This window comes from Pecten maximus, chromosome 2 (assembly GCF_902652985.1).
Source record: "Pecten maximus chromosome 2, xPecMax1.1, whole genome shotgun sequence".
Taxonomy (NCBI): Eukaryota; Metazoa; Mollusca; class Bivalvia; order Pectinida; family Pectinidae; genus Pecten; species Pecten maximus.
In genome coordinates this window covers 6,534,543-6,557,595 of record NC_047016.1, presented here as the reverse complement: position 1 = coordinate 6,557,595, position 23,053 = coordinate 6,534,543, and the positions used below count along the sequence as shown (strand labels likewise).

The window sequence follows — 23,053 nt, the reverse complement described above, 5'->3', positions numbered from 1 at the left end:
TCAACATGATACATTGTGTTACATCAACGTGATACATTGTGTTACATCAACATGATACATTGTGTTACATTAACACGATACATTGTGTTACATTAACACGATACACTGTGCTACATTAACATGATACACTGTGCTACATTAACATGATACACTGTGTTACATTAACATGATACATTGTGTTACACTAACATCATACATGTATGATGGTAATTAATATTTTACTGACCAACCTTTCCCTTTAATTTGAGTCCATTCTTCTAACACTACAAGGAGTTCAATCTGTGTCGATCTTCCATAGAGAAAACCAAAACGGCTTACTAATATTTATCCTCAAAACTTTTGGATGAAACATATCCAAGAAACTGCCACCAGTTGCTCATCTCCATTAAAACATTTTTTTTCTGATATTCCGGGTTCAACCTTCCCCATAGAGTTGACGTATTTCCAAGATTTCTTGGGTTTGCTGTTTAATGTCCTCACCAATCTTTTTCATTACTCTTTAATTGGTCCGAGCTTTTAGTTTTTTTTTATATATCATTATCATATTGATAAGAAATGCTCATTTCTCTTTGTTAATTATTTCTCTTCCGCTGAGATTTTTCAGCATCTACTAGTATCTATTTAGTGTTTATATAACATCCTCAGTCCCGAAAAACGTAGAATGTACAGAATTGTTGGGCTTGATGATATAAACTATAAATATCTTTTGTCGGTATAAAGGTTACTCTTGTATTTACATGTAATACAACATCCAAACTCCACAGTCAAATTTAAACTTTCTACGGAAATATTTAGGTGTTCAGTACGGTTCTAATCCTAAGGCAGTCATGTTAATACAAACATGTCGGTGTGTCAGTCCAGTTGTCCTCATTTATCTTCCATATGTTTGACGACCATGACAAAACATTGCACTCCTGAAAGAATTGGTACATGCTACCAGGGTAGGCTTTTTTTTAAATTCAACGTAAAATCATTGAATTTCTGATTATTTTTATAGATATGTGCGGCAAAATAAGGACGTGTATCTTTCCTTTGATTTATTTGCATCTGAATCGAAACATTCGGTGATGTTAAAGTTGTTATAGAAACACTGTTCTGATTGGTCAAATACAAACGTTTTATTATCACTAGTGAGCACTTCCGTTGAAGTTGATAGTGTATAATTTTTTCACCGAATAAGCGTAGTTATATTGATACAGTCCTACTGGGCGACACGATCGATATCTACCTATATAGGTGGGCTATTGTGTGACTATAGCTCTAGTCTTGTCAACCATAATGTTAACAGCGGATCTATATGGACAAATAGACACATCAGCTCCCCCAAGTCCGTCTCATTAACAGTTTAAATGTACATACAGTTAGAAAACATGGATGCCCCTCATCAAGTATTTGAGTTGAACATTTCAGGGAAGTTGTTTGAAGTAACCGCGGACGTTCTTGCTCGGTTTCCGAAGTCACGACTAGGTAAACTGGCTGTAGAATCATCAGTGTCGCTAACACAAGGTACGGGTACTAAGAAGACTTTATCCTTCAGTCGTCCCAGCCCGCCTTTTGATGACATTTTAGCATACTACCAAACAGGCGAGTTACATATGCCAGTCAACATCTGTCCAAAGGCATACAAAAGAGAGCTGGACTTCTGGGAGTTAGACCCGGATGATATGCAGTATTGTTGCCGATTTAAATACCTGGCGTTTTTCGATGAGTTCGAGACAATCTCAACTTTTCAAGCCAGCATTGAGAAAACAAATTTTACATCGGCAGTGAGCAACTCTTCGTTATCCACGATAGGAAGATTTCGGGCTCGAGTCTGGTCAGTCATAGAGCACGAGGAATCGACGGTTATTTCCAAGGTAACCTATTTTTCTAGATATAAAGAGTTTTCATAGTTGTGCTTTTATTTACATAGAATAAACTTCTTCCGCGATATTTCAATCTTGGACAATTTCTTACTTTTTACCAAATAACACAGTACATAAAATGAACCTGTCATTTGCTTATGGTTTTCCTTGAGGTTTATGAAATTGAATGTGAAAGGTATTGAAAGCAGTCAGTCATTACAAAACTTAATTATCACATTTACTTAAATGCTTGTAATGGATGAACACCAATTCAGAAATTATGTTTTTTTAAAGTATCAATATCATCATTATGTATCTTTTTTCAAAGAAATATATAAACCCAAAACTATTTGCATCTAACCGTTCAGAATCTTAAGAACACCGCTGATATCTTACTTAAGAAATAATTAACGATGATTCGTGTATTGTTGCAGGATATACAACGAGGACGAGGATATTTTGCAAATAAATTAATAACGAAGGCCGCAGGCCTGAGTTATTAATTAAAATTGCAAAATATCCGAGTCCGAGTTGTATATCCTGCAACAATACACGAGTCAAAGTTGATTATTTCTATTCTACCATGTACTGTTTAGTTCTGAGATCGACCTCTTTCTAATAGAAAAAAAAAGCGGCTGTGTGAAGTTAGCTCAACATACGACATACGACATACGACATTCAAAACTTCATATCTTGTGTTTTTACCAGCCAACGAGATAACTTTTGAATGTTCAGCGGCTCAACATACGACATACGACATTCAGATTTTGAATGTTCAGCCGCTGAACATACGACATACGACATTCAGATTTTGGTTTTGAATGTTCAGCGGCTCGACATACGACATACGACATTCAAATTTTGAATGTTCAGCCGCTCAACATACAACATACGACATTCAGATTTTGAATGTTCAGCCGCTGAACATACGACATACGACATTCAGATTTTGGTTTTGAATGTTCAGCGGCTCGACATACGACATACGACATTCAAATTTTGAATGTTCAGCCGCTGAACATACGACATACGACATTCAGATTTTGAATGTTCAGCCGCTGAACATACGACATACGACATTCAGATTTTGAATGTTCAGCCGCTGAACATACGACATACGACATTCAGATTTTGGTTTTGAATGTTCAGCGGCTCGACATACGACATACGACATTCAAATTTTGAATGTTCAGCCGCTGAACATACGACATACGACATTCAGATTTTGAATGTTCAGCCGCTGAACATACGACATACGACATTCAAAACTTCATATCTTGTGTTTTTACCAACCATCGAGGTAACTTTTGAATGTTCAGCGGCTCAACATACGACATACGACATTCAGATTTTAAATGTTCAGCGGCTCAACATACGACATACGACATTCAGATTTTGAATGTTCAGCCGCTGAACATACGACATACGACATTCAGATTTTGGTTTTGAATGTTCAGCGGCTCGACATACGACATACGACATTCAAATTTTGAATGTTCAGCCGCTGAACACACGACATACGACATTCAGATTTTGAATGTTCAGCCGCTGAACATACGACATACGACATTCAAAACTTCATATCTTGTGTTTTTACCAACCATCGAGGTAACTTTTGAATGTTCAGCGGCTCAACATACGACATACGACATTCAGATTTTAAATGTTCAGCCGCTGAACATAGGACATACGACATTCAGATTTTGGTTTTGAATGTTCAGCGGCTCGACATACGACATACGACATTCAAATTTTGAATGTTCAGCCGCTGAACATACGACATACGACATTCAGATTTTGAATGTTCAGCCGCTGAACATACGACCTACGACATTCCGATTTTGGTTTTGAATGTTCAGCGGCTCGACATACGACATACGACATTCAAATTTTGAATGTTCAGCCGCTCAACATACGACATACGACATTCAGATTTTGAATGTTCAGCCGCTGAACATACGACATTCAGATTTTGATTTTGAATGTTCAGCGGCTCGACATACGACATACGACATTCACATTTTGAATGTTCAGCCGCTGAACATACGACATACGACATTCAGATTTTGAATGTTCAGCCGCTGAACATACGACATACGACATTCAAAACTTCATATCTTGTGTTTTTACCAACCATCGAGGTAACTTTTGAATGTTCAGCGGCTCAACATACGACATACGACATTCAGATTTTGAATGTTCAGCCGCTGAACATACGACATACGACATTCAGATTTTGGTTTTGAATGTTCAGCGGCTCGACATACGACATACGACATTCAAATTTTGAATGTTCAGCCGCTGAACATACGACATACGACATTCAGATTTTGAATGTTCAGCCGCTGAACATACGACATACGACATTCAAAACTTCATATCTTGTGTTTTTACCAGCCAACGAGATAACTTTTGAATGTTCAGCGGCTCAACATACGACATACGACATTCAGATTTTGAATGTTCAGCCGCTGAACATACGACATACGACATTCAAAACTTCATATCTTGTGTTTTTACCAGCCAACGAGATAACTTTTGAATGTTCAGCGGCTCAACATACGACATTCAGATTTTGAATGTTCAGCGGCTGAACATACGACATACGACATTCAGATTTTGGTTTTGAATGTTCAGCGGCTCGACATACGACATACGACATTCAAATTTTGAATGTTTAGCCGCTCAACATACGACATACGACATTCAGATTTTGAATGTTCAGCCGCTGAACATACGACATACGACATTCAGATTTTGGTTTTGAATGTTCAGCGGCTCGACATACGACATACGACATTCAAATTTTGAATGTTCAGCCGCTCAACATACGACATACGACATTCAGATTTTGAATGTTCAGCCGCTGAACATACGACATACGACATTCAGATTTTGGTTTTGAATGTTCAGCGGCTCGACATACGACATACGACATTCAAATTTTGAATGTTCAGCCGCTGAACATACGACATACGACATTCAGATTTTGAATGTTCAGCCGCTGAACATACGACATACGACATTCAAAACTTCATATCTTGTGTTTTTACCAACCATCGAGGTAACTTTTGAATGTTCAGCGGCTCAACATACGACATACGACATTCAGATTTTAAATGTTCAGCGGCTCAACATACGACGTACGACATTCAGATTTTGAATGTTCAGCCGCTGAACATACGACATACGACATTCAGATTTTGGTTTTGAATGTTCAGCGGCTCGACATACGACATACGACATTCAAATTTTGAATGTTCAGCCGCTGAACATACGACATACGACATTCAGATTTTGAATGTTCAGCCGCTGAACATACGACATACGACATTCAAAACTTCATATCTTGTGTTTTTACCAACCATCGAGGTAACTTTTGAATGTTCAGTGGCTCAACATACGACATACGACATTCAGATTTTAAATGTTCAGCGGTTGAACATTCAAAAGTGACCTCGATGGTTGGTAAAAACACAAGATATGAAGTTTTGAATGTCGTATGTCGTATGTCGTATGTCGAGCCGCTGAACATTCAAAACCAAAATCTGAATGTCGTATGTCGTATGTTCAGCGGCTGAACATTCAAAATCTGAATGTCGTATGTCGTATGTTGAGCGGCTGAACATTCAAAATTTGAATGTCGTATGTCGTATGTCGAGCCGCTGAACATTCAAAACCAAAATCTGAATGTCGTATGTCGTATGTTCAGTGGCTGAACATTCAAAATCTGAATGTCGTATGTCGTATGTTGAGCCGCTGAACATTCAAAAGTTATCTCGTTGGCTGGTAAAAACACAAGATATGAAGTTTTGAATGTCGTATGTCGTATGTCGTATGTTGAGCTAACTTCACACAGCCAAAAAAAGCAAAGAAACCCCGAGAAAACCTTGTAATTTATTTCTGGAGTATTGCATTATTTGTTGATGAAATATACAGGCAAAACAGTACTACGATCAAGAGCATCTATCATATGGCATTGATTTTGAAAATTAAAAATATTATAACAAAAACTGCCAGGTGTCGTCATGATACCCCATACATTTGGGTGAAGAGGTAATTCGGCTGAGCCTAAGGCGCACTATAGTACGGTTAATGTAAGGTTTAATATCGTGTGACATATATGTCTACAATAAAACATTCCGAACGTGTCGTGACCTAGATTTGTATGGCGGGTGTCGTGACCTAGATTTGTATGGCGGGTGTCGTGACCTAGATTTGTATGGCGGGTGTCGTGACCTAGATTTGTATGACGTGGTTCGTTGAAGAAGCAGAGACGCTTATTCTACTGGATCACCTGGCCTTATTCTCCTTGTACTTTTCCATAAGTCTCCGTTCCGCTTTTCTGCGTTTTATGGGTGTTTTTTTTTTTTTTTTCAATACGTGCACGATCTGATGTAGTATTGGTAGATGCCGATGACGCTGTCGGATTTTTTTTATTGCAGTTGTAGTATAAGATAGTATATATACAAATGTAGTATATTTATATAAACACACTTGACTGGTCCATCTGTAGCATGCCGAGAAGTATATATGGCTATAATACGTTGATCATAACTACCATGTCTATTTGGCGACAGTTATTACCCTGAACAAGAGCCGACTCCGAGAGACTACTAAATAATAAATCATTTATTGTTGTGATAGCATCGACTTTTGAAGGTGACATTAATACCACACCACACCATCTATAACTTATCCTTTAATAACCTTCCTTTAATAAATAAAAAAATAAATCATTTATATCAGTTACGTGTATGCTTGGTGCAATTATACAAACCTTTATACTGTGATCAATATTTCAAAGTAATGGACGTCCAGGTGCATATATGTAATGCACTCGTTTGTTACCTGAGGTAAGTACCCAATATAACACTCGTTTGTTACCTGAGGTAAGTACCAATATAACACTCGTTTGTTACCTGAGGTAAGTACCCAATATAACACTCGTTTGTTACCTGAGGTAAGTACCCAATATAACACTCGTTTGTTACCTGTGGTAAGTTCCCAATATAACACTCGTTTGTTACCTGAGGTACGTACTAAATATAACACTCGTTTGTTACCTGAGGTAAGTACCCAATATAACACTCGCTTGTTACCTGAGGTAAGTACCCAATATAACACTCGTTTGTTACCTGAGGTAAGTACCCAATATAACACTCGTTTGTTACCTGAGGTAAGTACCCAATATAACACTCGTTTGTTACCTGTGGTAAGTTCCCAATATAACACTCGTTTGTTACCTGAGGTAAGTACCCAATATAGCACTCGTTTGTTACCTGAGGTAAGTACCAATATGACACTCGTTTGTTACCTGAGGTACGTACCCAATATAACACTCGTTTTTACTGAGGTAAGCCCAAATAAAATGTTTGTTAGAGGGGAAATACCAAATTAACCCGTTTGGTTTTTCCCAGGTAAGACCAATATAACACTCGTTTGGTTTCGATTTGTACCCCCATATAAAATCGTTTTTACCTGAGGTATCCAATTAACACCGTTTTTACCGAGGTACGTCCAATAAAAAATCGTTTTTTACGGGTAAATTCAAAATTAAAAACCCCGTTTGTTACCCAGGAAGTACCCAAAATTAAAACCCCGTTTGTTTCCTGAGGTATACCCCCAAAATTCCTGTTTTGTACCGAGGTAAGGACCAAAAAAAAACTCTTTGTTACTGGGTAATTTTCCCAATATAACACTCGTTTTTACCGGGACGTACCCCAAAATAAACTCGTTGTTACCAGGAAGTACCCTATAACACTCTTTGTTCCGAGGTAATACCCAATTAAAACTCGTTTTTTACCTGAGGAAGTACCTTTAAAAACCGTTTTTTACCCGGGAGTCCCCAATAAACACTCGTTTTTTTACCCAGGTAAGTCCATATAACATGTTTTTTTACCAGGTAAACCCAAATAACACCGTTTTTTCCTGAGGAAGTACCCAATAACACCGTTTGTTACCCGAGGTAAATACCATATAACACTCGTTTTTACCCCGAGGTAAATACCCAAAATTAAAATCGTTGTTTCCTGAGGGAAGTACCATATAACACTGTTTGTACCCGGGAAGTATCAATATAAATCGTTTTTTACCCGAGGGAAACCCCCTAAATCGTTTTTTAACTGGGTAAGTACCCAAAAACACCGTTTTGTTACCGGGAATACCAATAAACCCTTTTCCCCGAGGGGAAAACCAATAAACCTGTTGTTACCGAATTAAAATACCAATAAACCCCGTTTTTTCCCGAGGTAAGACCCAAAAAACACTCGTTTGTTACCAGAAAATACCAATAAACACTCTTTGTTTCCTGGGGGACGTAAAACCCCAATATAAAAATCGTTTGTTACCGAGTAAACCATATAACATCGTTTTTTACCCGAGGAAGTACCATATAACATAGTTTTTTACCCGAGGGGTTTCCCATTATAAACTCGTTGTTCCTGAGGTAAAACCCTATAACACCGTTTGTTTTCCCGGGTAAATACCAAAATAACACCTTTGTTCCCAGGCTACCAATATAACACTCGTTTGTTACCTGAGGTAAGTACTCAATATAACACTCGTTTGTTACCTGAGGTACCTACTTAATATATAGTATCCAATCAATATATGGAACTGCCAGATAAAGTCATAAGAAGGGACAAAACAAAATTAGGGGTTTTTCTGCTTTTCGTCCCCCTTTTTAGCTTTCCCAAAATAAGGACTTATATACCTTTCGTCCGTTATGAAAAACCCCCAAAAATTAGAGTGTTACGCTTGCCTAACCCTTTTAGAAAAATCCTTTAACCACGTTTATTTCTGCTTGTCTGTCCGTTTTAGAAAACTTATAAACAAGAGTTTATACGCTTGTCAGTCCGTCTGAAGAAAAAATTCCTAAACCAGGTTTATACTGTTGTCTGTCCGGGCGTAGGAAAATCTTCCTAAACTAAGGGGTTTTTTTCTGCTGTTTTCCTTTTGAAAAACCCCCCAAAAAAGAGTTTTTTACGGCTTGTCTGCCCCCTTTTGAAAAACTCCCCCTATACTAGTTTATAAGTTTTTCGCGTCTTGAGAAAAATCTTTCCCAAAAAAAGGTTTTTCTGTTGTCTTCCGTTGTAGAAAAATCCTCCTAAAATTAGTTTAATGTTTCTGTCCGTCTTAGAAAACTCCCCCTAAAAACCCAAGGTTTTTAATGCTGCGTTCCCTCTGTAGAAAAATCCACCTAAAAAAGTGTTTATACTGCTTGTCGTCCCTCAGTAGAAAAACCCCTCCAAAAATAAGGGGTTTTTAAACCCCTTGTCTGTCTGTCTGTAGAAAATCCTCCCAAACTAGGGTTTTTTATGCTTTTCTGTCCCTCTTTAGTAGCTCTCCTTAACTAAGGAATTTTTAAACCTTTTTGTCCGTCGTGAAAATTCCCCTGAACTAGGTTTTACGCTTTCCTAACCACTTTTAGAAAAAACCTTCTAACCAACGTTTATGCTGTTTTTGCCGTCTATAGAAAAAATTAAAATAGAGTTTTTAATGTGTCGTCCGTCTGAGAAAATTTCCTAAACCCGAGTTTTTATGCTTTCTGTCCCTCTGTAGAAACCTTCCTAATAAGGTTTTATCTTGTTCCCCGTAGAAAAACCCCCCAATAAGAGTTTTTACTGCTTTTTCTCGTCTGTAGAAAAATCCTCCTATACTTAGTTTTTATGCTTGTTGTCCGTTGTAGAAAATTTCCCAAACAAGGGTTTTTAAAGTTTTTGTCCTCGTAGAAAATTCCACCCAAAAATAAGGGTTTTACCTGTCGTCCTCTGTAAAAACTCCTCCATACTTAGTTTATCTGTTTTCGTCCTCGTAGAAAACTTTCCTAAACTAAGGGTTTTTTACTGCGGGGCTGTCCCTCTGTAGAAAATCCCCCAAATTTGTTTTCGTTGTCGCCCCGTAGAAAAAATCCTCCTTAACCCAAGGGTTTTTTATGCTTTTCTGTCCGTCTGTAGAAAACTCCCCCTAAAATAAGTGTTTATACTGCGTCGTCGTCATGAAAAAACTCCCCCCTAAATAGGGGTTTTTATGCTTGGGCTGCCCGTTTAGGAAACCCCCCCTAAATAAGGGTTATACGTTTTTTGTCTGTCTGTAGAAAAAATCCTCCTAAACTAAAGGGTTTTTATTTTGGTCGTCCGTTAAAATCTGAATGTCGTATGTCGTATGTTCGAGCCGCCTGAACATTCAAAACCAAAATCTGAATGTCGTATGTCGTATGTTCAGCGGCTGAACATTCAAAATCTGAATGTCGTATGTCGTATGTTGAGCGGCTGAACATTCAAAATTTGAATGTCGTATGTCGTATGTCGAGCCGCTGAACATTCAAAACCAAAATCTGAATGTCGTATGTCGTATGTTCAGTGGCTGAACATTCAAAATCTGAATGTCGTATGTCGTATGTTGAGCCGCTGAACATTCAAAAGTTATCTCGTTGGCTGGTAAAAACACAAGATATGAAGTTTTGAATGTCGTATGTCGTATGTCGTATGTTGAGCTAACTTCACACAGCCAAAAAAAGCAAAGAAACCCCGAGAAAACCTTGTAATTTATTTCTGGAGTATTGCATTATTTGTTGATGAAATATACAGGCAGTACAGTACTACGATCAAGAGCATCCATCATATGGCATTGATTTTGAAAATTAAAAATATTATAACAAAAACTGCCAGGTGTCGTCATGATACCCCATACATTTGGGTGAAGAGGTAATTCGGCTGAGCCTAAGGCGCACTATAGTACCGTTAATGTAAGGTTTAATATCGTGTGACATATATGTCTACAATAAAACATTCCTAACGTGTCGTGACCTAGATTTGTATGGCGGGTGTCGTGACCTAGATTTGTATGGCGGGTGTCGTGACCTAGATTTGTATGGCGGGTGTCGTGACCTAGATTTGTATGGCGTGGTTCGTTGAAGAAGCAGAGACGCTTATTCTACTGGATCACCTGGCCTTATTCTCCTTGTACTTTTCCATAAGTCTCCGTTCCGCTTTTCTGCGTTTTATGGGGTTTTTTTGTTCTTTTTTTTTCAATACGTGCACGATCCGATGTAGTATTGGTAGATGCCGATGACGCTGTCGGATTTTTTTTATTGCCGTTGTAGTATACGATAGTATATATACAAATGTAGTATATTTATATAAACACACTGGACTGGTCCATCTGTAGCATGCCAAGAAGTATATATGGCTATAATACGTTGATCATAACTACCATGTCTATTTGGCGACAGTTAGTACCCTGAACAAGAGCCGACTCCGAGAGACTACTAAATAATAAATCATTTATTGTTGTGATAGCATCGACTTTTGAATGTGCCATTAATACCACACCACACCATCTATAGCTTATCTTTTAATAACCTTCCTTTAATCAATAAAAAAATAAATCATTTATATCAGTTACGTGTATGCTTGGTGCAATTATACAAACCTTTATACTGTGATCAATATTTAAAAGTAATGGACGTCCAGGTGCATATATGTAATGCACTCGTTTGTTACCTGAGGTAAGTACCCAATATAACACTCGTTTGTTACCTGAGGTAAGTACCAATATAACACTCGTTTGTTACCTGAGGTAAGTACCCAATATAACACTCGTTTGTTACCTGAGGTAAGTACCCAATATAACACTCGTTTGTTACCTGTGGTAAGTTCCCAATATAACACTCGTTTGTTACCTGAGGTACGTACTAAATATAACACTCGTTTGTTACCTGAGGTAAGTACCCAATATAACACTCGCTTGTTACCTGAGGTAAGTACCCAATATAACACTCGTTTGTTACCTGAGGTAAGTACCCAATATAACACTCGTTTGTTACCTGAGGTAAGTACCCAATATAACACTCGTTTGTTACCTGAGGTAAGTACCCAATATAACACTCGTTTGTTACCTGAGGTAAGTACCCAATATAACACTCGTTTGTTACCTGAGGTAAGTACCAATATAACACTCGTTTGTTACCTGAGGTAAGTACCCAATATAACACTCGTTTGTTACCTGAGGTAAGTACCCAATATAACACTCGTTTGTTACCTGAGGTAAGTACCCATATAACACTCGTTGTTACCTGAGGTAAGTACCCAATATAACACTCGTTTGTTACCTGAGGTAAGTACCCAATATAACACTCGTTTGTTACCTGAGGTACGTACCCAATATAACACTCGTTTGTTACCTGAGGTAAGTACTTAATATATAGTATCCAATCAATATGGAACTGCCAGATAAAGTCACTGAAGAGAGGGGACAAAAACAAAGTTAGGGTTTATACTGCTTGTCTGTCCCTCTTTAGTAGCTCTTCCTAAACTAAGGACTTATAATACCTTTCTGTCCGTCTATAGAAAACTCCTCCTAAACTTAGAGTGTATACTGCTTGCCTAACCACGTTTAGAAAACTCCTTCTAAACCAACGTTTATGCTGCTTGTCTGTCCGTCTATAGAAAACTTATAAACTAAGAGTTTATACTGCTTGTCAGTCCGTCTGTAGAAAACTCTTCCTAAACTCAGAGTTTATACTGCTTGTCTGTCCGTCTGTAGAAAACTCTTCCTAAACTAAGGGTTTATACTGCTTGTCTGTCCGTCTGTAGAAAACTCCCCCTAAAATAAGAGTTTATACTGCTTGTCTGCTCGTCTGTAGAAAACTCCTCCTATACTTAGTTTATACTGCTTGTCTGTCCGTCTGTAGAAAACTCTTCCTAAACTAAGGGTTTATACTGCTTGTCTGTCCGTCTGTAGAAAACTCCTCCTAAACTTAGTTTATACTGCTTGTCTGTCCGTCTGTAGAAAACTCCTCCTAAACCAAGGGTTTATACTGCTTGTCTGTCCGTCTGTAGAAAACTCCTCCTAAACTAAGTGTTTATACTGCTTGTCTGTCCGTCAGTAGAAAACCCCTCCAAACTTAGTGTTTATACTGCTTGTCTGTCTGTCTGTAGAAAACTCCTCCTAAACTAAGGGTTTATACTGCTTGTCTGTCCGTCTATAGAAAACTCCTCCTAAACTAAGAGTTTATACTGCTTGTCTGTCCGTCAGTAGAAAACTCCCCCAAACTTAGTGTTTATACTGCTTGTCTGTCTGTCTGTAGAAAACTCCTCCTAAACTAAGGGTTTATACTGCTTGTCTATCCGTCTATAGAAAACTCCTCCTAAACTTAGAGTTTATACTGCTTGCCTAACCACGTTTAGAAAACTCCTTCTAAACCAACGTTTATACTGCTTGTCTGTCCGTCTATAGAAAACTTATAAACTAAGAGTTTATACTGCTTATCTGTCCGTCTGTAGAAAACTCCCCCAAAATAAGAGTTTATACTGCTTGTCTGTCCGTCTGTAGAAAACTCCTCCTAAACTCAGAGTTTATACTGCCTGTCTGTCCGTCTGTAGAAAACTCTTCCTAAACTAAGGGTTTATACTGCTTGTCTGTCCGTCTGTAGAAAACTCCTCCTAAACTCAGAGTTTATACTGCTTGTCTGTCCGTCTGTAGAAAACTCTTCCTAAACTAAGGGTTTATACTGCTTGTCTGTCCGTCTGTAGAAAACTCTTCCTAAACTTAGTTTATACTGCTTGTCTGTCCGTCTGTAGAAAACTCCTCCTAAACTTAGTTTATACTGCTTGTCTGTCCGTCTATAGAAAACTCCTCCTAAACTTTGTTTATACTGCTTGTCTGTCCGTCTGTAGAAAACTCCTCCTAAACTTAGTGTTTATACTGCTTGTCTGTCTGTCTGTCTGTAGAAAACTCCTCCTAAACTAAGGGTTTATACTTCTTGTCTGTCTGTCTATAGAAAACTCCCGTAAACTAAGGGTTTATACTGCTTGTTTGTCCGTCTGTAGAAACTCCTCCTAAACTCAGAGTTTATACTGCTTGTCTGTCCGTCAGTAGAAAACTCCCCCAAACTTAGTGTTTATACTGCTTGTCTGTCTGTCTGTAGAAAACTCCTCCTAAACTAAGGGTTTATACTGCTTGTCTGTCCGTCTATAGAAAACTCCTCCTAAACTAAGAGTTTATACTGCTTGTCTGTCCGTCTGTAGAAAACTCCTCCTAAACTAAGAGTTTATACTGCTTGTCTATCCGTCCTTAGAAAACTCCTCCTAAACTCAGAGTTTATACTGCTTGTCTGTCCGTCAGTAGAAAACTCCCCCAAACTAAGAGTTTATACTGCTTATCTGTCCGTCTGTAGAAAACTCCTCCTAAACTCAGAGTTTATACTGCTTGTTTGTCCGTCTGTAGAAACTCCTCCTAAACTCAGAGTTTATACTGCTTGTCTGTCCGTCAGTAGAAAACTCCCCCAAACTTAGTGTTTATACTGCTTGTCTGTCTGTCTGTAGAAAACTCCTCCTAAACTAAGGGTTTATACTGCTTGTCTGTCCGTCTATAGAAAACTCCTCCTAAACTAAGAGTTTATACTGCTTGTCTGTCCGTCTGTAGAAAACTCCTCCTAAACTAAGAGTTTATACTGCTTGTCTGTCCGTCCTTAGAAAACTCCTCCTAAACTCAGAGTTTATACTGCTTGTCTGTCCGTCAGTAGAAAACTCCCCCAAACTAAGAGTTTATACTGCTTATCTGTCCGTCTGTAGAAAACTCCTCCTAAACTTAGAGTTTATACTGCTTGTCTGTCTGTCTGTAGAAAACTCCTCCTAAAGTTAGTTTATACTGCTTGTCTGTCCGTCTGTAGAAAACTCCTCCTAAACTAAGAGTTTATATTGCTTGTCTGTCCGTCCTTAGAAAACTCCTCCTAAACTCAGAGTTTATACTGCTTGTCTGTCCGTCCTTAGAAAACTCCCCCAAACTAAGAGTTTATACTGCTTATCTGTCCGTCTGTAGAAAACTCCTCCTAAAGTAAGAGTTTATACTGCTTGTCTGTCCGTCTGTATAAAACTCCTCCTAAACTAAGAGTTTATACTGCTTGTCTGTCCGTCTATAGAAAACTCCCCCAAAATAAGAGTTTATACTGCTTGTCTGCCCGTCTATAGGAAACTCCTCCTAAACTTAGAGTTTATACTGCTTGTCTGTCCGTCTGTAGAAAACTCCTCCTAATTTAAGAGTTTATACTGCTTGTCTGTCCGTCTATAGAAAACTCCCCCAAAATAAGAGTTTATACTGCTTGTCTGCCCGTCTATAGGAAACCCCTCCTAAACTAAGGGTTTATACTGCTTGTCTGTCCGTCTATAGAAAACTCCTAAACTCAAAGTTTATACTGCTTGTCTGTCCGTCCTTAGAAAACTCCCCCAAACTAAGAGTTTATACTGCTTATTTGTCCGTCTGTAGAAAACTCCTCCTAAACTTAGAGTTGATATTGCTTGTCTGTCCGTCCTTAGAAAACTCCTCCTAAACTCAGAGTTTATACTGCTTGTCTGTCCGTCCTTAGAAAACTCCCCCAAACTAAGAGTTTATACTGCTTATCTGTCCGTCTGTAGAAAACTCCTCCTTAACTTAGAGTTTATACTGCTTGTCTGTCCGTCTGTAGAAAACTCCTAAACTAAGAGTTTATACTGCTTGTCTGTCCGTCTATAGAAAACTCCCCCAAAATAAGAGTTTATACTGCTTGTCTGCCCGTCTATAGGAAACCCCTCCTAAACTAAGGGTTTATACTGCTTGTCTGTCCGTCTATAGAAAACTCCTCCTAAACTCAGAGTTTATACTGCTTGTCTGTCCGTCCTTAGAAAACTCCCCCAAACTAAGAGTTTATACTGCTTATCTGTCCGTCTGTAGAAAACTCCTCCTAAACTTAGAGTTTATACTGCTTGTCTGTCCGTCTGTAGAAAACTCCTCCTAAACTAAGAGTTTATACTGCTTGTCTGTCCGTCAGTAGAAAACTCCCCCAAACTAAGAGTTTATACTGCTTATCTGTCCGTCTGTAGAAAACTCCTCCTAAGCTTAGAGTTTATACTGCTTGTCTGTCCGTCTGTAGAAAACTACTCCTAAACTAAGAGTTTATACTGCTTGTCTGTCCGTCTATAGAAAACTCCCCCAAAATAAGAGTTTATACTGCTTGTCTGCCCGTCTATAGGAAACCCCTCCTAAACTAAGGGTTTATACTGCTTGTCTGTCCGTCTATAGAAAACTCCTCCTAAACCAAGGGTTTATACTGCTTGTTTGTCCGTCTAGGAAAACTCTTCCTTAACTTAAGAACTTATTTCAATGAAACTACACAGGAATGTTACGGACTAAATGATGATGTTGTGAAATGTGTAACGTCGTACTTACAATTAGCTCCAAAGATGGAAAGGCACGTGTCAAGAGCTGAGGTCACCATACCTCGCCACGTAATGTTCAGTATCTTGGACGTCAGACTTTGTAAGAGAAATGAGCTATTTAATTCGACCTCCAATAATATATAGACTGTTTATTGATATAGATTGTAAGTTCGGCATGTTCCCGTCCCGTTTCCGTGTGACAGTCTGTGTCCGGGTCCACCATACAAACGCCGTGATTAGTGGTTTATATCGGGACTGGAATGTATCGGAGATCAATGTAATGTCAGATTTCTATATATACCGTGATGGGTTGAAAGAATGTGTCTCATGGGAACAAACATGCCGACCGTAGTAATCGCTGTGATCTAGTCCCTTATCATTACGGCTTATATTGACTTCTACACCATGATAGATTTTGGTTCAGGACTTACCATCAGTTAACACGACTATACATTTACTTATCCTTTCATTACAGGTATACAATAATATCATAAGCACAATTTTATAAATTTGCATGTAGTGTTAATTGAAGTAATAATTGTAGTGATAACTATTGTAACGTTAATTGAAGTAACTATTGTAACGTTCATTCCTATCATGTAGGTGAAACATCCCAAGCCTCGCGATCATATCGTTGATCCTGAGAAATCTGTACGAGGAATTGTCAATGTTATCCCTGTACTTACCACTCGTTATACACACAATACGCCGGTTAACGTAGCGTTCACGGGAACAGATAGCATCATTAACATTGAATAGATCTTACGGTTAGATAATGTATTTCATTTATTTGTCTTCATTCAATATGGAAATCAATGCCCAGTCGGGACATGAGTAAATCATCATACACATGTAATGATGTAGCTATCTCCCACCGGAGCCTCTCTACATGGTATAACAAATTCGCGTGCCCTTGTTGGAAGCGCTTAACGCTGGGTCCACGATGACCCCTGTTTGCAGTTTTCATTTCATAATCATCAGATTTTAGTTTATTTCATCCGTCATTAAACAATTATTGTTAACATTATTTCTCAAGAAGTAATGTTGTGGGCTTTGTTTAATTTGTTTGCATAGGGTTCTCTTTGTTGCTAGTTGTACATGCTTGGTATTCAATTTTAATATTGACCTTTTAAACAAAAAACATGTACTTGACGGGCGTCCGTGTTAGAATTTTAAAACTTACGATTGTTATCGCCATTTCTCAAAAGGTGCTCAATTGGCATTTCTATCATTTTACGTTCAGATGGAGGTCTCCCTTGGTTACATTCAGATGGAGGTTTCCCTTGGTTACATTTATATGGATGTCTCCCTTGGTTACATTTATATGGAGGTTTCCCTTTGTTACATTCATATGGAGGTTTCCCTTTGTTACATTTATATGGAGGTCTCCCTTAGTTACATTCATATGGAGGTCTCCCTTGGTTACATTTATATGGAGGTCTCCCTTGGTTACATTTATATGGATGTCTCCCTTGGTTACATTTATATGGAGGTCTCCCTTAGTTACATTCATATGGAGGTTTCCCTTTGTTACATTTATATGGAGGTCTCCCTTGGTTACATTTATATGGAGGTCTCCCTTGGTTACATTTATATGGATGTCTCCCTTTGTTACATTTATATGGAGGTTTCCCTTGGTTACATTTATATGGAGGTCTCCCTTGGTTACATTCAAATGGAGGTCTCCATTGGTTACATTTATACGATGGTCTCCCTTAGTTACATTTACATGGATGTCTCCCTTGGTTACATTTATATGGATGTCTCCCTTAGTTACATTCATATGGAGGTCTCCCTTAGTTACATTCAAATGGAGGTCTCCATTGGTTACATTTATATGGATGTCTCTCTACATGGTATAACAAATTCGCGTGCCACGGGATATGTAGCTAGCTACTGGTATTCATAGCCGCAATGAAAATTTAAAAAATCTATTCAATCCATATATGGATGTCTCCCTTGGTTAAATTTATATGGATGTCTCCCTTGGTTAAATTTATATGGATGTCTCCCTTGGTTACATTTATATGGAGGTCTCCCTTGGTTACATTCATACGATGGTCTCCCTTAGTTACATTTATATGGATATCTCCCTTGGTTACACTCATATGGAGGTCACCCTAAGTTTATAAATTGACTTATCTAAAAACAATTTCGGATAGGCTGTTATTTTTAAATCTTAACAATTTGATATCACTCTCTCTCTCTCTCTCTCATAGAAAATATTGCATTATCATTTCTCAGTTTTCTTTTCAATCGATCTCTCCCTATGTATGTTCAATGTTGGTACTGAATAGATGAATAAAATAATTGACATGCGACCATCTTGGATTTTGATTTTCTTATAAAGTACCTCATCGATGGCTTCTCTGTTTGTATTGCTCAGTTTTCCGGAGGCCTTACCTGTATGTTCACCTTTACTAGGTGTGTGAACAATTTTCACAGTTGAAGTTCGATCGCTATATCTAAAAAAAAAAAAATAACCAATCACCCATGCGTGAAATCTCAATCGGGTAGACAATGATAAGATTTTTTGGAGAGGTGGTGTATATCAACCCCTTCCTTAGCCGTCATCAAACGTGTAATACACAATCCTTCATAATTTCTTAAACCGATGTCATTTTCCCGGAGGCTTCTGAAGAGGAAACGAACTAAGGTACCAAATGTGTGTATACAGATATATGTGCATGTGACAGTTATAAACAACGGTTTAACTGTAAATCATTGGTATTGTACACCTATTGATCTACATTCGATTTCGTACTCATTTGATTTCCTCCCTTTCCATCCTGCAAAATTATTTCATTTAAAAAAGATATTTAACGTACAGAAAGTTACTTTGATATCGATGTTCTATTGTAATGATATCAACTTGGCTGTCATTTTACTGCCTGTGGTACATAATGCTTCCGCGAGACTACTTAATTGGCTGCCTTTTTACCGCCTGTGGTACATAATGCTTCCGCATGACTACTAACTTTGCTGTCATTTTACTGTCTGTGGTGCATAATGCTTCCGCGAGACTGCTAACTTTGTTGTCATTTTACTGACTCTGGTTAATACTAATTCGTGGAGACTACTTAATTGACTGCTCTTTTACCGCCTGTGGTGCATAATGCTTCCACGTGACTATACTAACTTGGTTGTCATTTTACTGTCTGTTGTACATAATGCTTCCGCGTGACTACTAACTTGGCTGTCTGTTTACTGCCTGTGGTACATAATGCTTCCTTGAGAGTCCCTAATCTGGGATTTGTTTCAAGGTCACGCGTCATATACTTGGTCGGTCAGACTTATTTTCTTTTGGTGTCGATCTGGAACTACTCCGTTAGCGGCGATATAACTTCACGACACTGTTTCGACAACACATTATGGGGGTGACTATTTAGGGTTTGTAGTATAGGCTGCCATTTCCTGTGTGTATTCAGACGCCGTAAACGGCCGTGTTAGATACATTCGCTTCTAGACAGTAAAATATGAAACTTTCGTTGTTTTCATTGCTGCTTTAGAGCTAAAAACATAATCACGACGAAAATTATAATACTGTTACATGGGTAACACACCGTGGATATTTTGATTTAGCCGAAAACGTGTTCGGGAGCTGAAAGTAACATTACAAGAGATGTCTTAATACGTGTTCTGGTAATCTCAAGGTTAAGTGTGCATTTTGGAAGCGTCGAAGGAAATTTCAGTGACAGATGCTAAAAACCTTTTATAAATATCGCCTATTTGATTGTTTGAATTACCTATATGTGCTAAAAAGAGGAAGCAACATTTGATATCTTTATTTATTTGTTCGTAGATGACTGAAACGACACAGGGGGAATATGGCGAGTTTTGAATAAAAAAAAAATGGTGTCAAACTGTTGATATTGTTTTAATCTATTTTTGGAGTCACTTTCCTACGATCTACAAAACAATTCATCAACTATTAACATATATTATAAGAAATGCATATAAAAAGTTGTTCAATAAAAAACAATATATCTTACAAAAACACTGCTTCCTATTTATAATATGCCTTTAATCTACTGGAGTGCGCTGTGTCACTAATTGGCTAGCCAACCACAGAACTGTATCCGGTATGACTGTAGTAACGATTACTGGATTTGGTGCATTGGAATTAGAAATCCGTATGTTTATATTGCGCATGCCTTTGTATGGAGCTCCATGTTCCTTTGCTTTAACCTCGCTGCTGGTTTCTTAAATAATGGGCATACATCTTTTATTTTACAGCATTTTTCTATTCGTATTTGCTTTTACATTTTATTCACCAAAGTTATTTTTTCTACTTTGTTGTAGTAAATGCCTTGTCATTTTACAATACATTGTTTTTCTCGTTATAATGTTAATAGCATATATCTTTTGTTACATATTGGTATAGAATAAATATATGAACGTTGATAATATATTATCTAGATTACTCTCGCTCGCAAGCCAAGTCATTTTTAATATATAGTTAACTTAAGTAATAAATAATGTTTAGTCGAGAAAAAGAACTACAAAGACAGTAGGAAATTTGACATTGAATAAATTGTTCCTGTGTTGATGTGTATGCTTTAAAACACATCATAACTAGGTTGTTTTTTAAGGTTGTGATGAGGTTTTTGTTTTTAAACACATTATAACCAGGTTTTTTTTAAGGTTGTGATGATGTTTTTGTCTTGAAACACATTAAAACCAGGTGTTTTTATTCAGATTGTGATGATGTTTTTGTTTTAAAACACATTAAAACCAGGTGTTTTTATTCAGATTGTGATGATGTTTTTGTTTTAAAACAGATGGTAACCAGGTTTGTTTTTTTTCAGATTGTGATGATGTTTTTGGTGCTATGTGTCGCCACGTCCATCCTCAACCTCTCCCTCGGAACTGTTGATTCCTTCAAACAACGTATCAGTCTCACTTCTCTCCATAGTCACCTTACCGATCTTGTCGAGCAAGAGGGTGGCGATTACGACGATATTATCGACATTTTGGAAGTGACATTGTGTGGCGATAACTGGGAGTGTGTTTTAGACGAGTTTGATGCATATCTCGATGAAGCTGAGGAAAACAACATCACATCCATTGGACACGAGCATATGAACTTCGATCCAAAGGAACTGAAAAGAACTCTGGAGAAATTCAAAAGTCTCACTCAACATAAAACACGGCATTATGCAATGATTGTTATTGATTTTGTTCTGTTGGTTATTTTCTTTATAGAATTAATCGTGCGCCTCTGCGCCTGTCCTAGTCTCAGGCGCTATTTCCTGAGTCCACTGAATGACATTGACATCCTGATTCTGGTAACTGCAATCATTGATGTTGTTATAGAAAACTGGTACGCTAAGTTCCGGTATTCTGACAAGGGTATTCGAATACTGTACTACCTTCAAATGCTTCGTGTACTGCGAATCCTGAGATTTGTCAACAAGGTTCCGTCCATACAAGTACTCAGCTACACTGTGAGGACAAATGTCACAGACCTCGTGGTTTTATTCCTGTACGTTCTCGTTGGTGTGATAATTATTTCAAATTTTGCATATTTCGCTGAGGACAAGAGCACGTTTACAGACATGCCGGAGTCGTGGTGGTGGGGCGTGATCACCATGACAACCGTTGGATACGGAGATGTCGTTCCAAAAACTGCTTTAGGGAAGATTATGGGATGCATATGCGCACTGTGTGGAGTCCTTTCTCTTTCAATTACAGTCCCTGTGTTCGTAAACACATTCATCTCACTATATCAGATCTCGAATATCTACAACAGGTATTTGAAACCAAAACAAAATCAGGTTAGTCCAACTACCAGAACTATGACATCCAGAGTTACGATGCAGCCCGACACCGGACCAGACTCAATCAGCCTTGACGGTACGCCTGTAACCACAGAAAAGGTTACTTGATTGTTAACAATAGCGCGATGCATGCTGATTATGTATCGAAAAGAATCCCATTTAGTTTGTTTACTAACTTGAGCTTATCACAGACGTCTGCATCTAATTAGTATTGATAGACAAAATGTTTGCCTCTAATCCTACTATTTCAAAAAGGTGTAACACTTGTAGGTCGGACGATCAATCGACCATGAAACATTGCTGAAGATTGTGTATATTTGACATTTTAGTCGGATTGAACCTCAATTCAAAGCAAATCGAAGCTCGTCCCCTATTCCGACTTTTCAAGTGTTGGACGTGATGATTTTTAGGAGTAGGGGTTAATATTTTTAGGAGTAGGGGTTAATATTTTTAGGAGTAGGGGTTAATATTTTTAGGAGTAGGGGTTGATATTTTTAGGAGTAGGGGTTGATATTTTTAGGAGTAGGGGTTAATATTTTTCTATAAATATTAACCAGAATGAGATGCAGACGCCTGTGCGCATATATCATATTCAGTGAAAACAATTACCCAACCAGAATCTGCAACACAATACGATGGCATTTCGTATCATGGGACACTAGTATTGATCTATGACAAATCTCTAACATACGAACGAATATTTAGTGCATCAGTGGGATTTTATTGTTAACGTGTCTGCAATCTGATTAAAAAAACGGATCTTAAACTATTGTGTTGAGGATCTATATTTTAATCAGATTGACATGTCTGCATGTTCAGCAAGGCAACAAATATCGGAAATATGAATAAATAAAATATCTTGTGTTGTGTTGGATTTCTAAACCACTTTTTACATTAATGTACAGCATGATAATTATATATATTGATTTTATATATTCTGTATGAGTGTCGCCAGCTCAGTGTTGCTACTGTTGCCCAGGTAATTTAGGTAACAGGAGTTACTGTTAACAGTTTATACTGGAAAATACAGGTTTGTTTTAACCTTTATTGTTGCCGATGAATCTATAACAAAACGGGACGGATTACTGTGATAATATATGGATATAAATATTGACCTGAAATTGAAGGGGGAAAGGGAGTTTATGTCGTTTATGGTTTCCGATATTCCATTTAAGTTACCAAGCCGGTAACTAAGGCTCATTTTTCTATCAACAGGATAAAACTGACCTTA

General features: G+C 37.9%; 1 protein-coding gene across 1 annotated transcript; it reads left to right on the top strand.

Annotated features, from left to right (window-relative positions):
- Positions 1-1,285: 1,285 nt before the first annotated feature.
- Positions 1,286-22,507, top strand: LOC117315252 (potassium voltage-gated channel protein Shaw-like). The gene is made up of 2 exons (XM_033869401.1): positions 1,286-1,856; positions 20,851-22,507. Exons 1-2 carry the CDS (start codon positions 1,350-1,352, stop codon positions 21,928-21,930), a joined length of 1,587 nt encoding a protein of 528 aa, XP_033725292.1. The 5' UTR covers positions 1,286-1,349; the 3' UTR covers positions 21,931-22,507.
- The last annotated feature ends 546 nt before the right edge of the window (positions 22,508-23,053 follow it).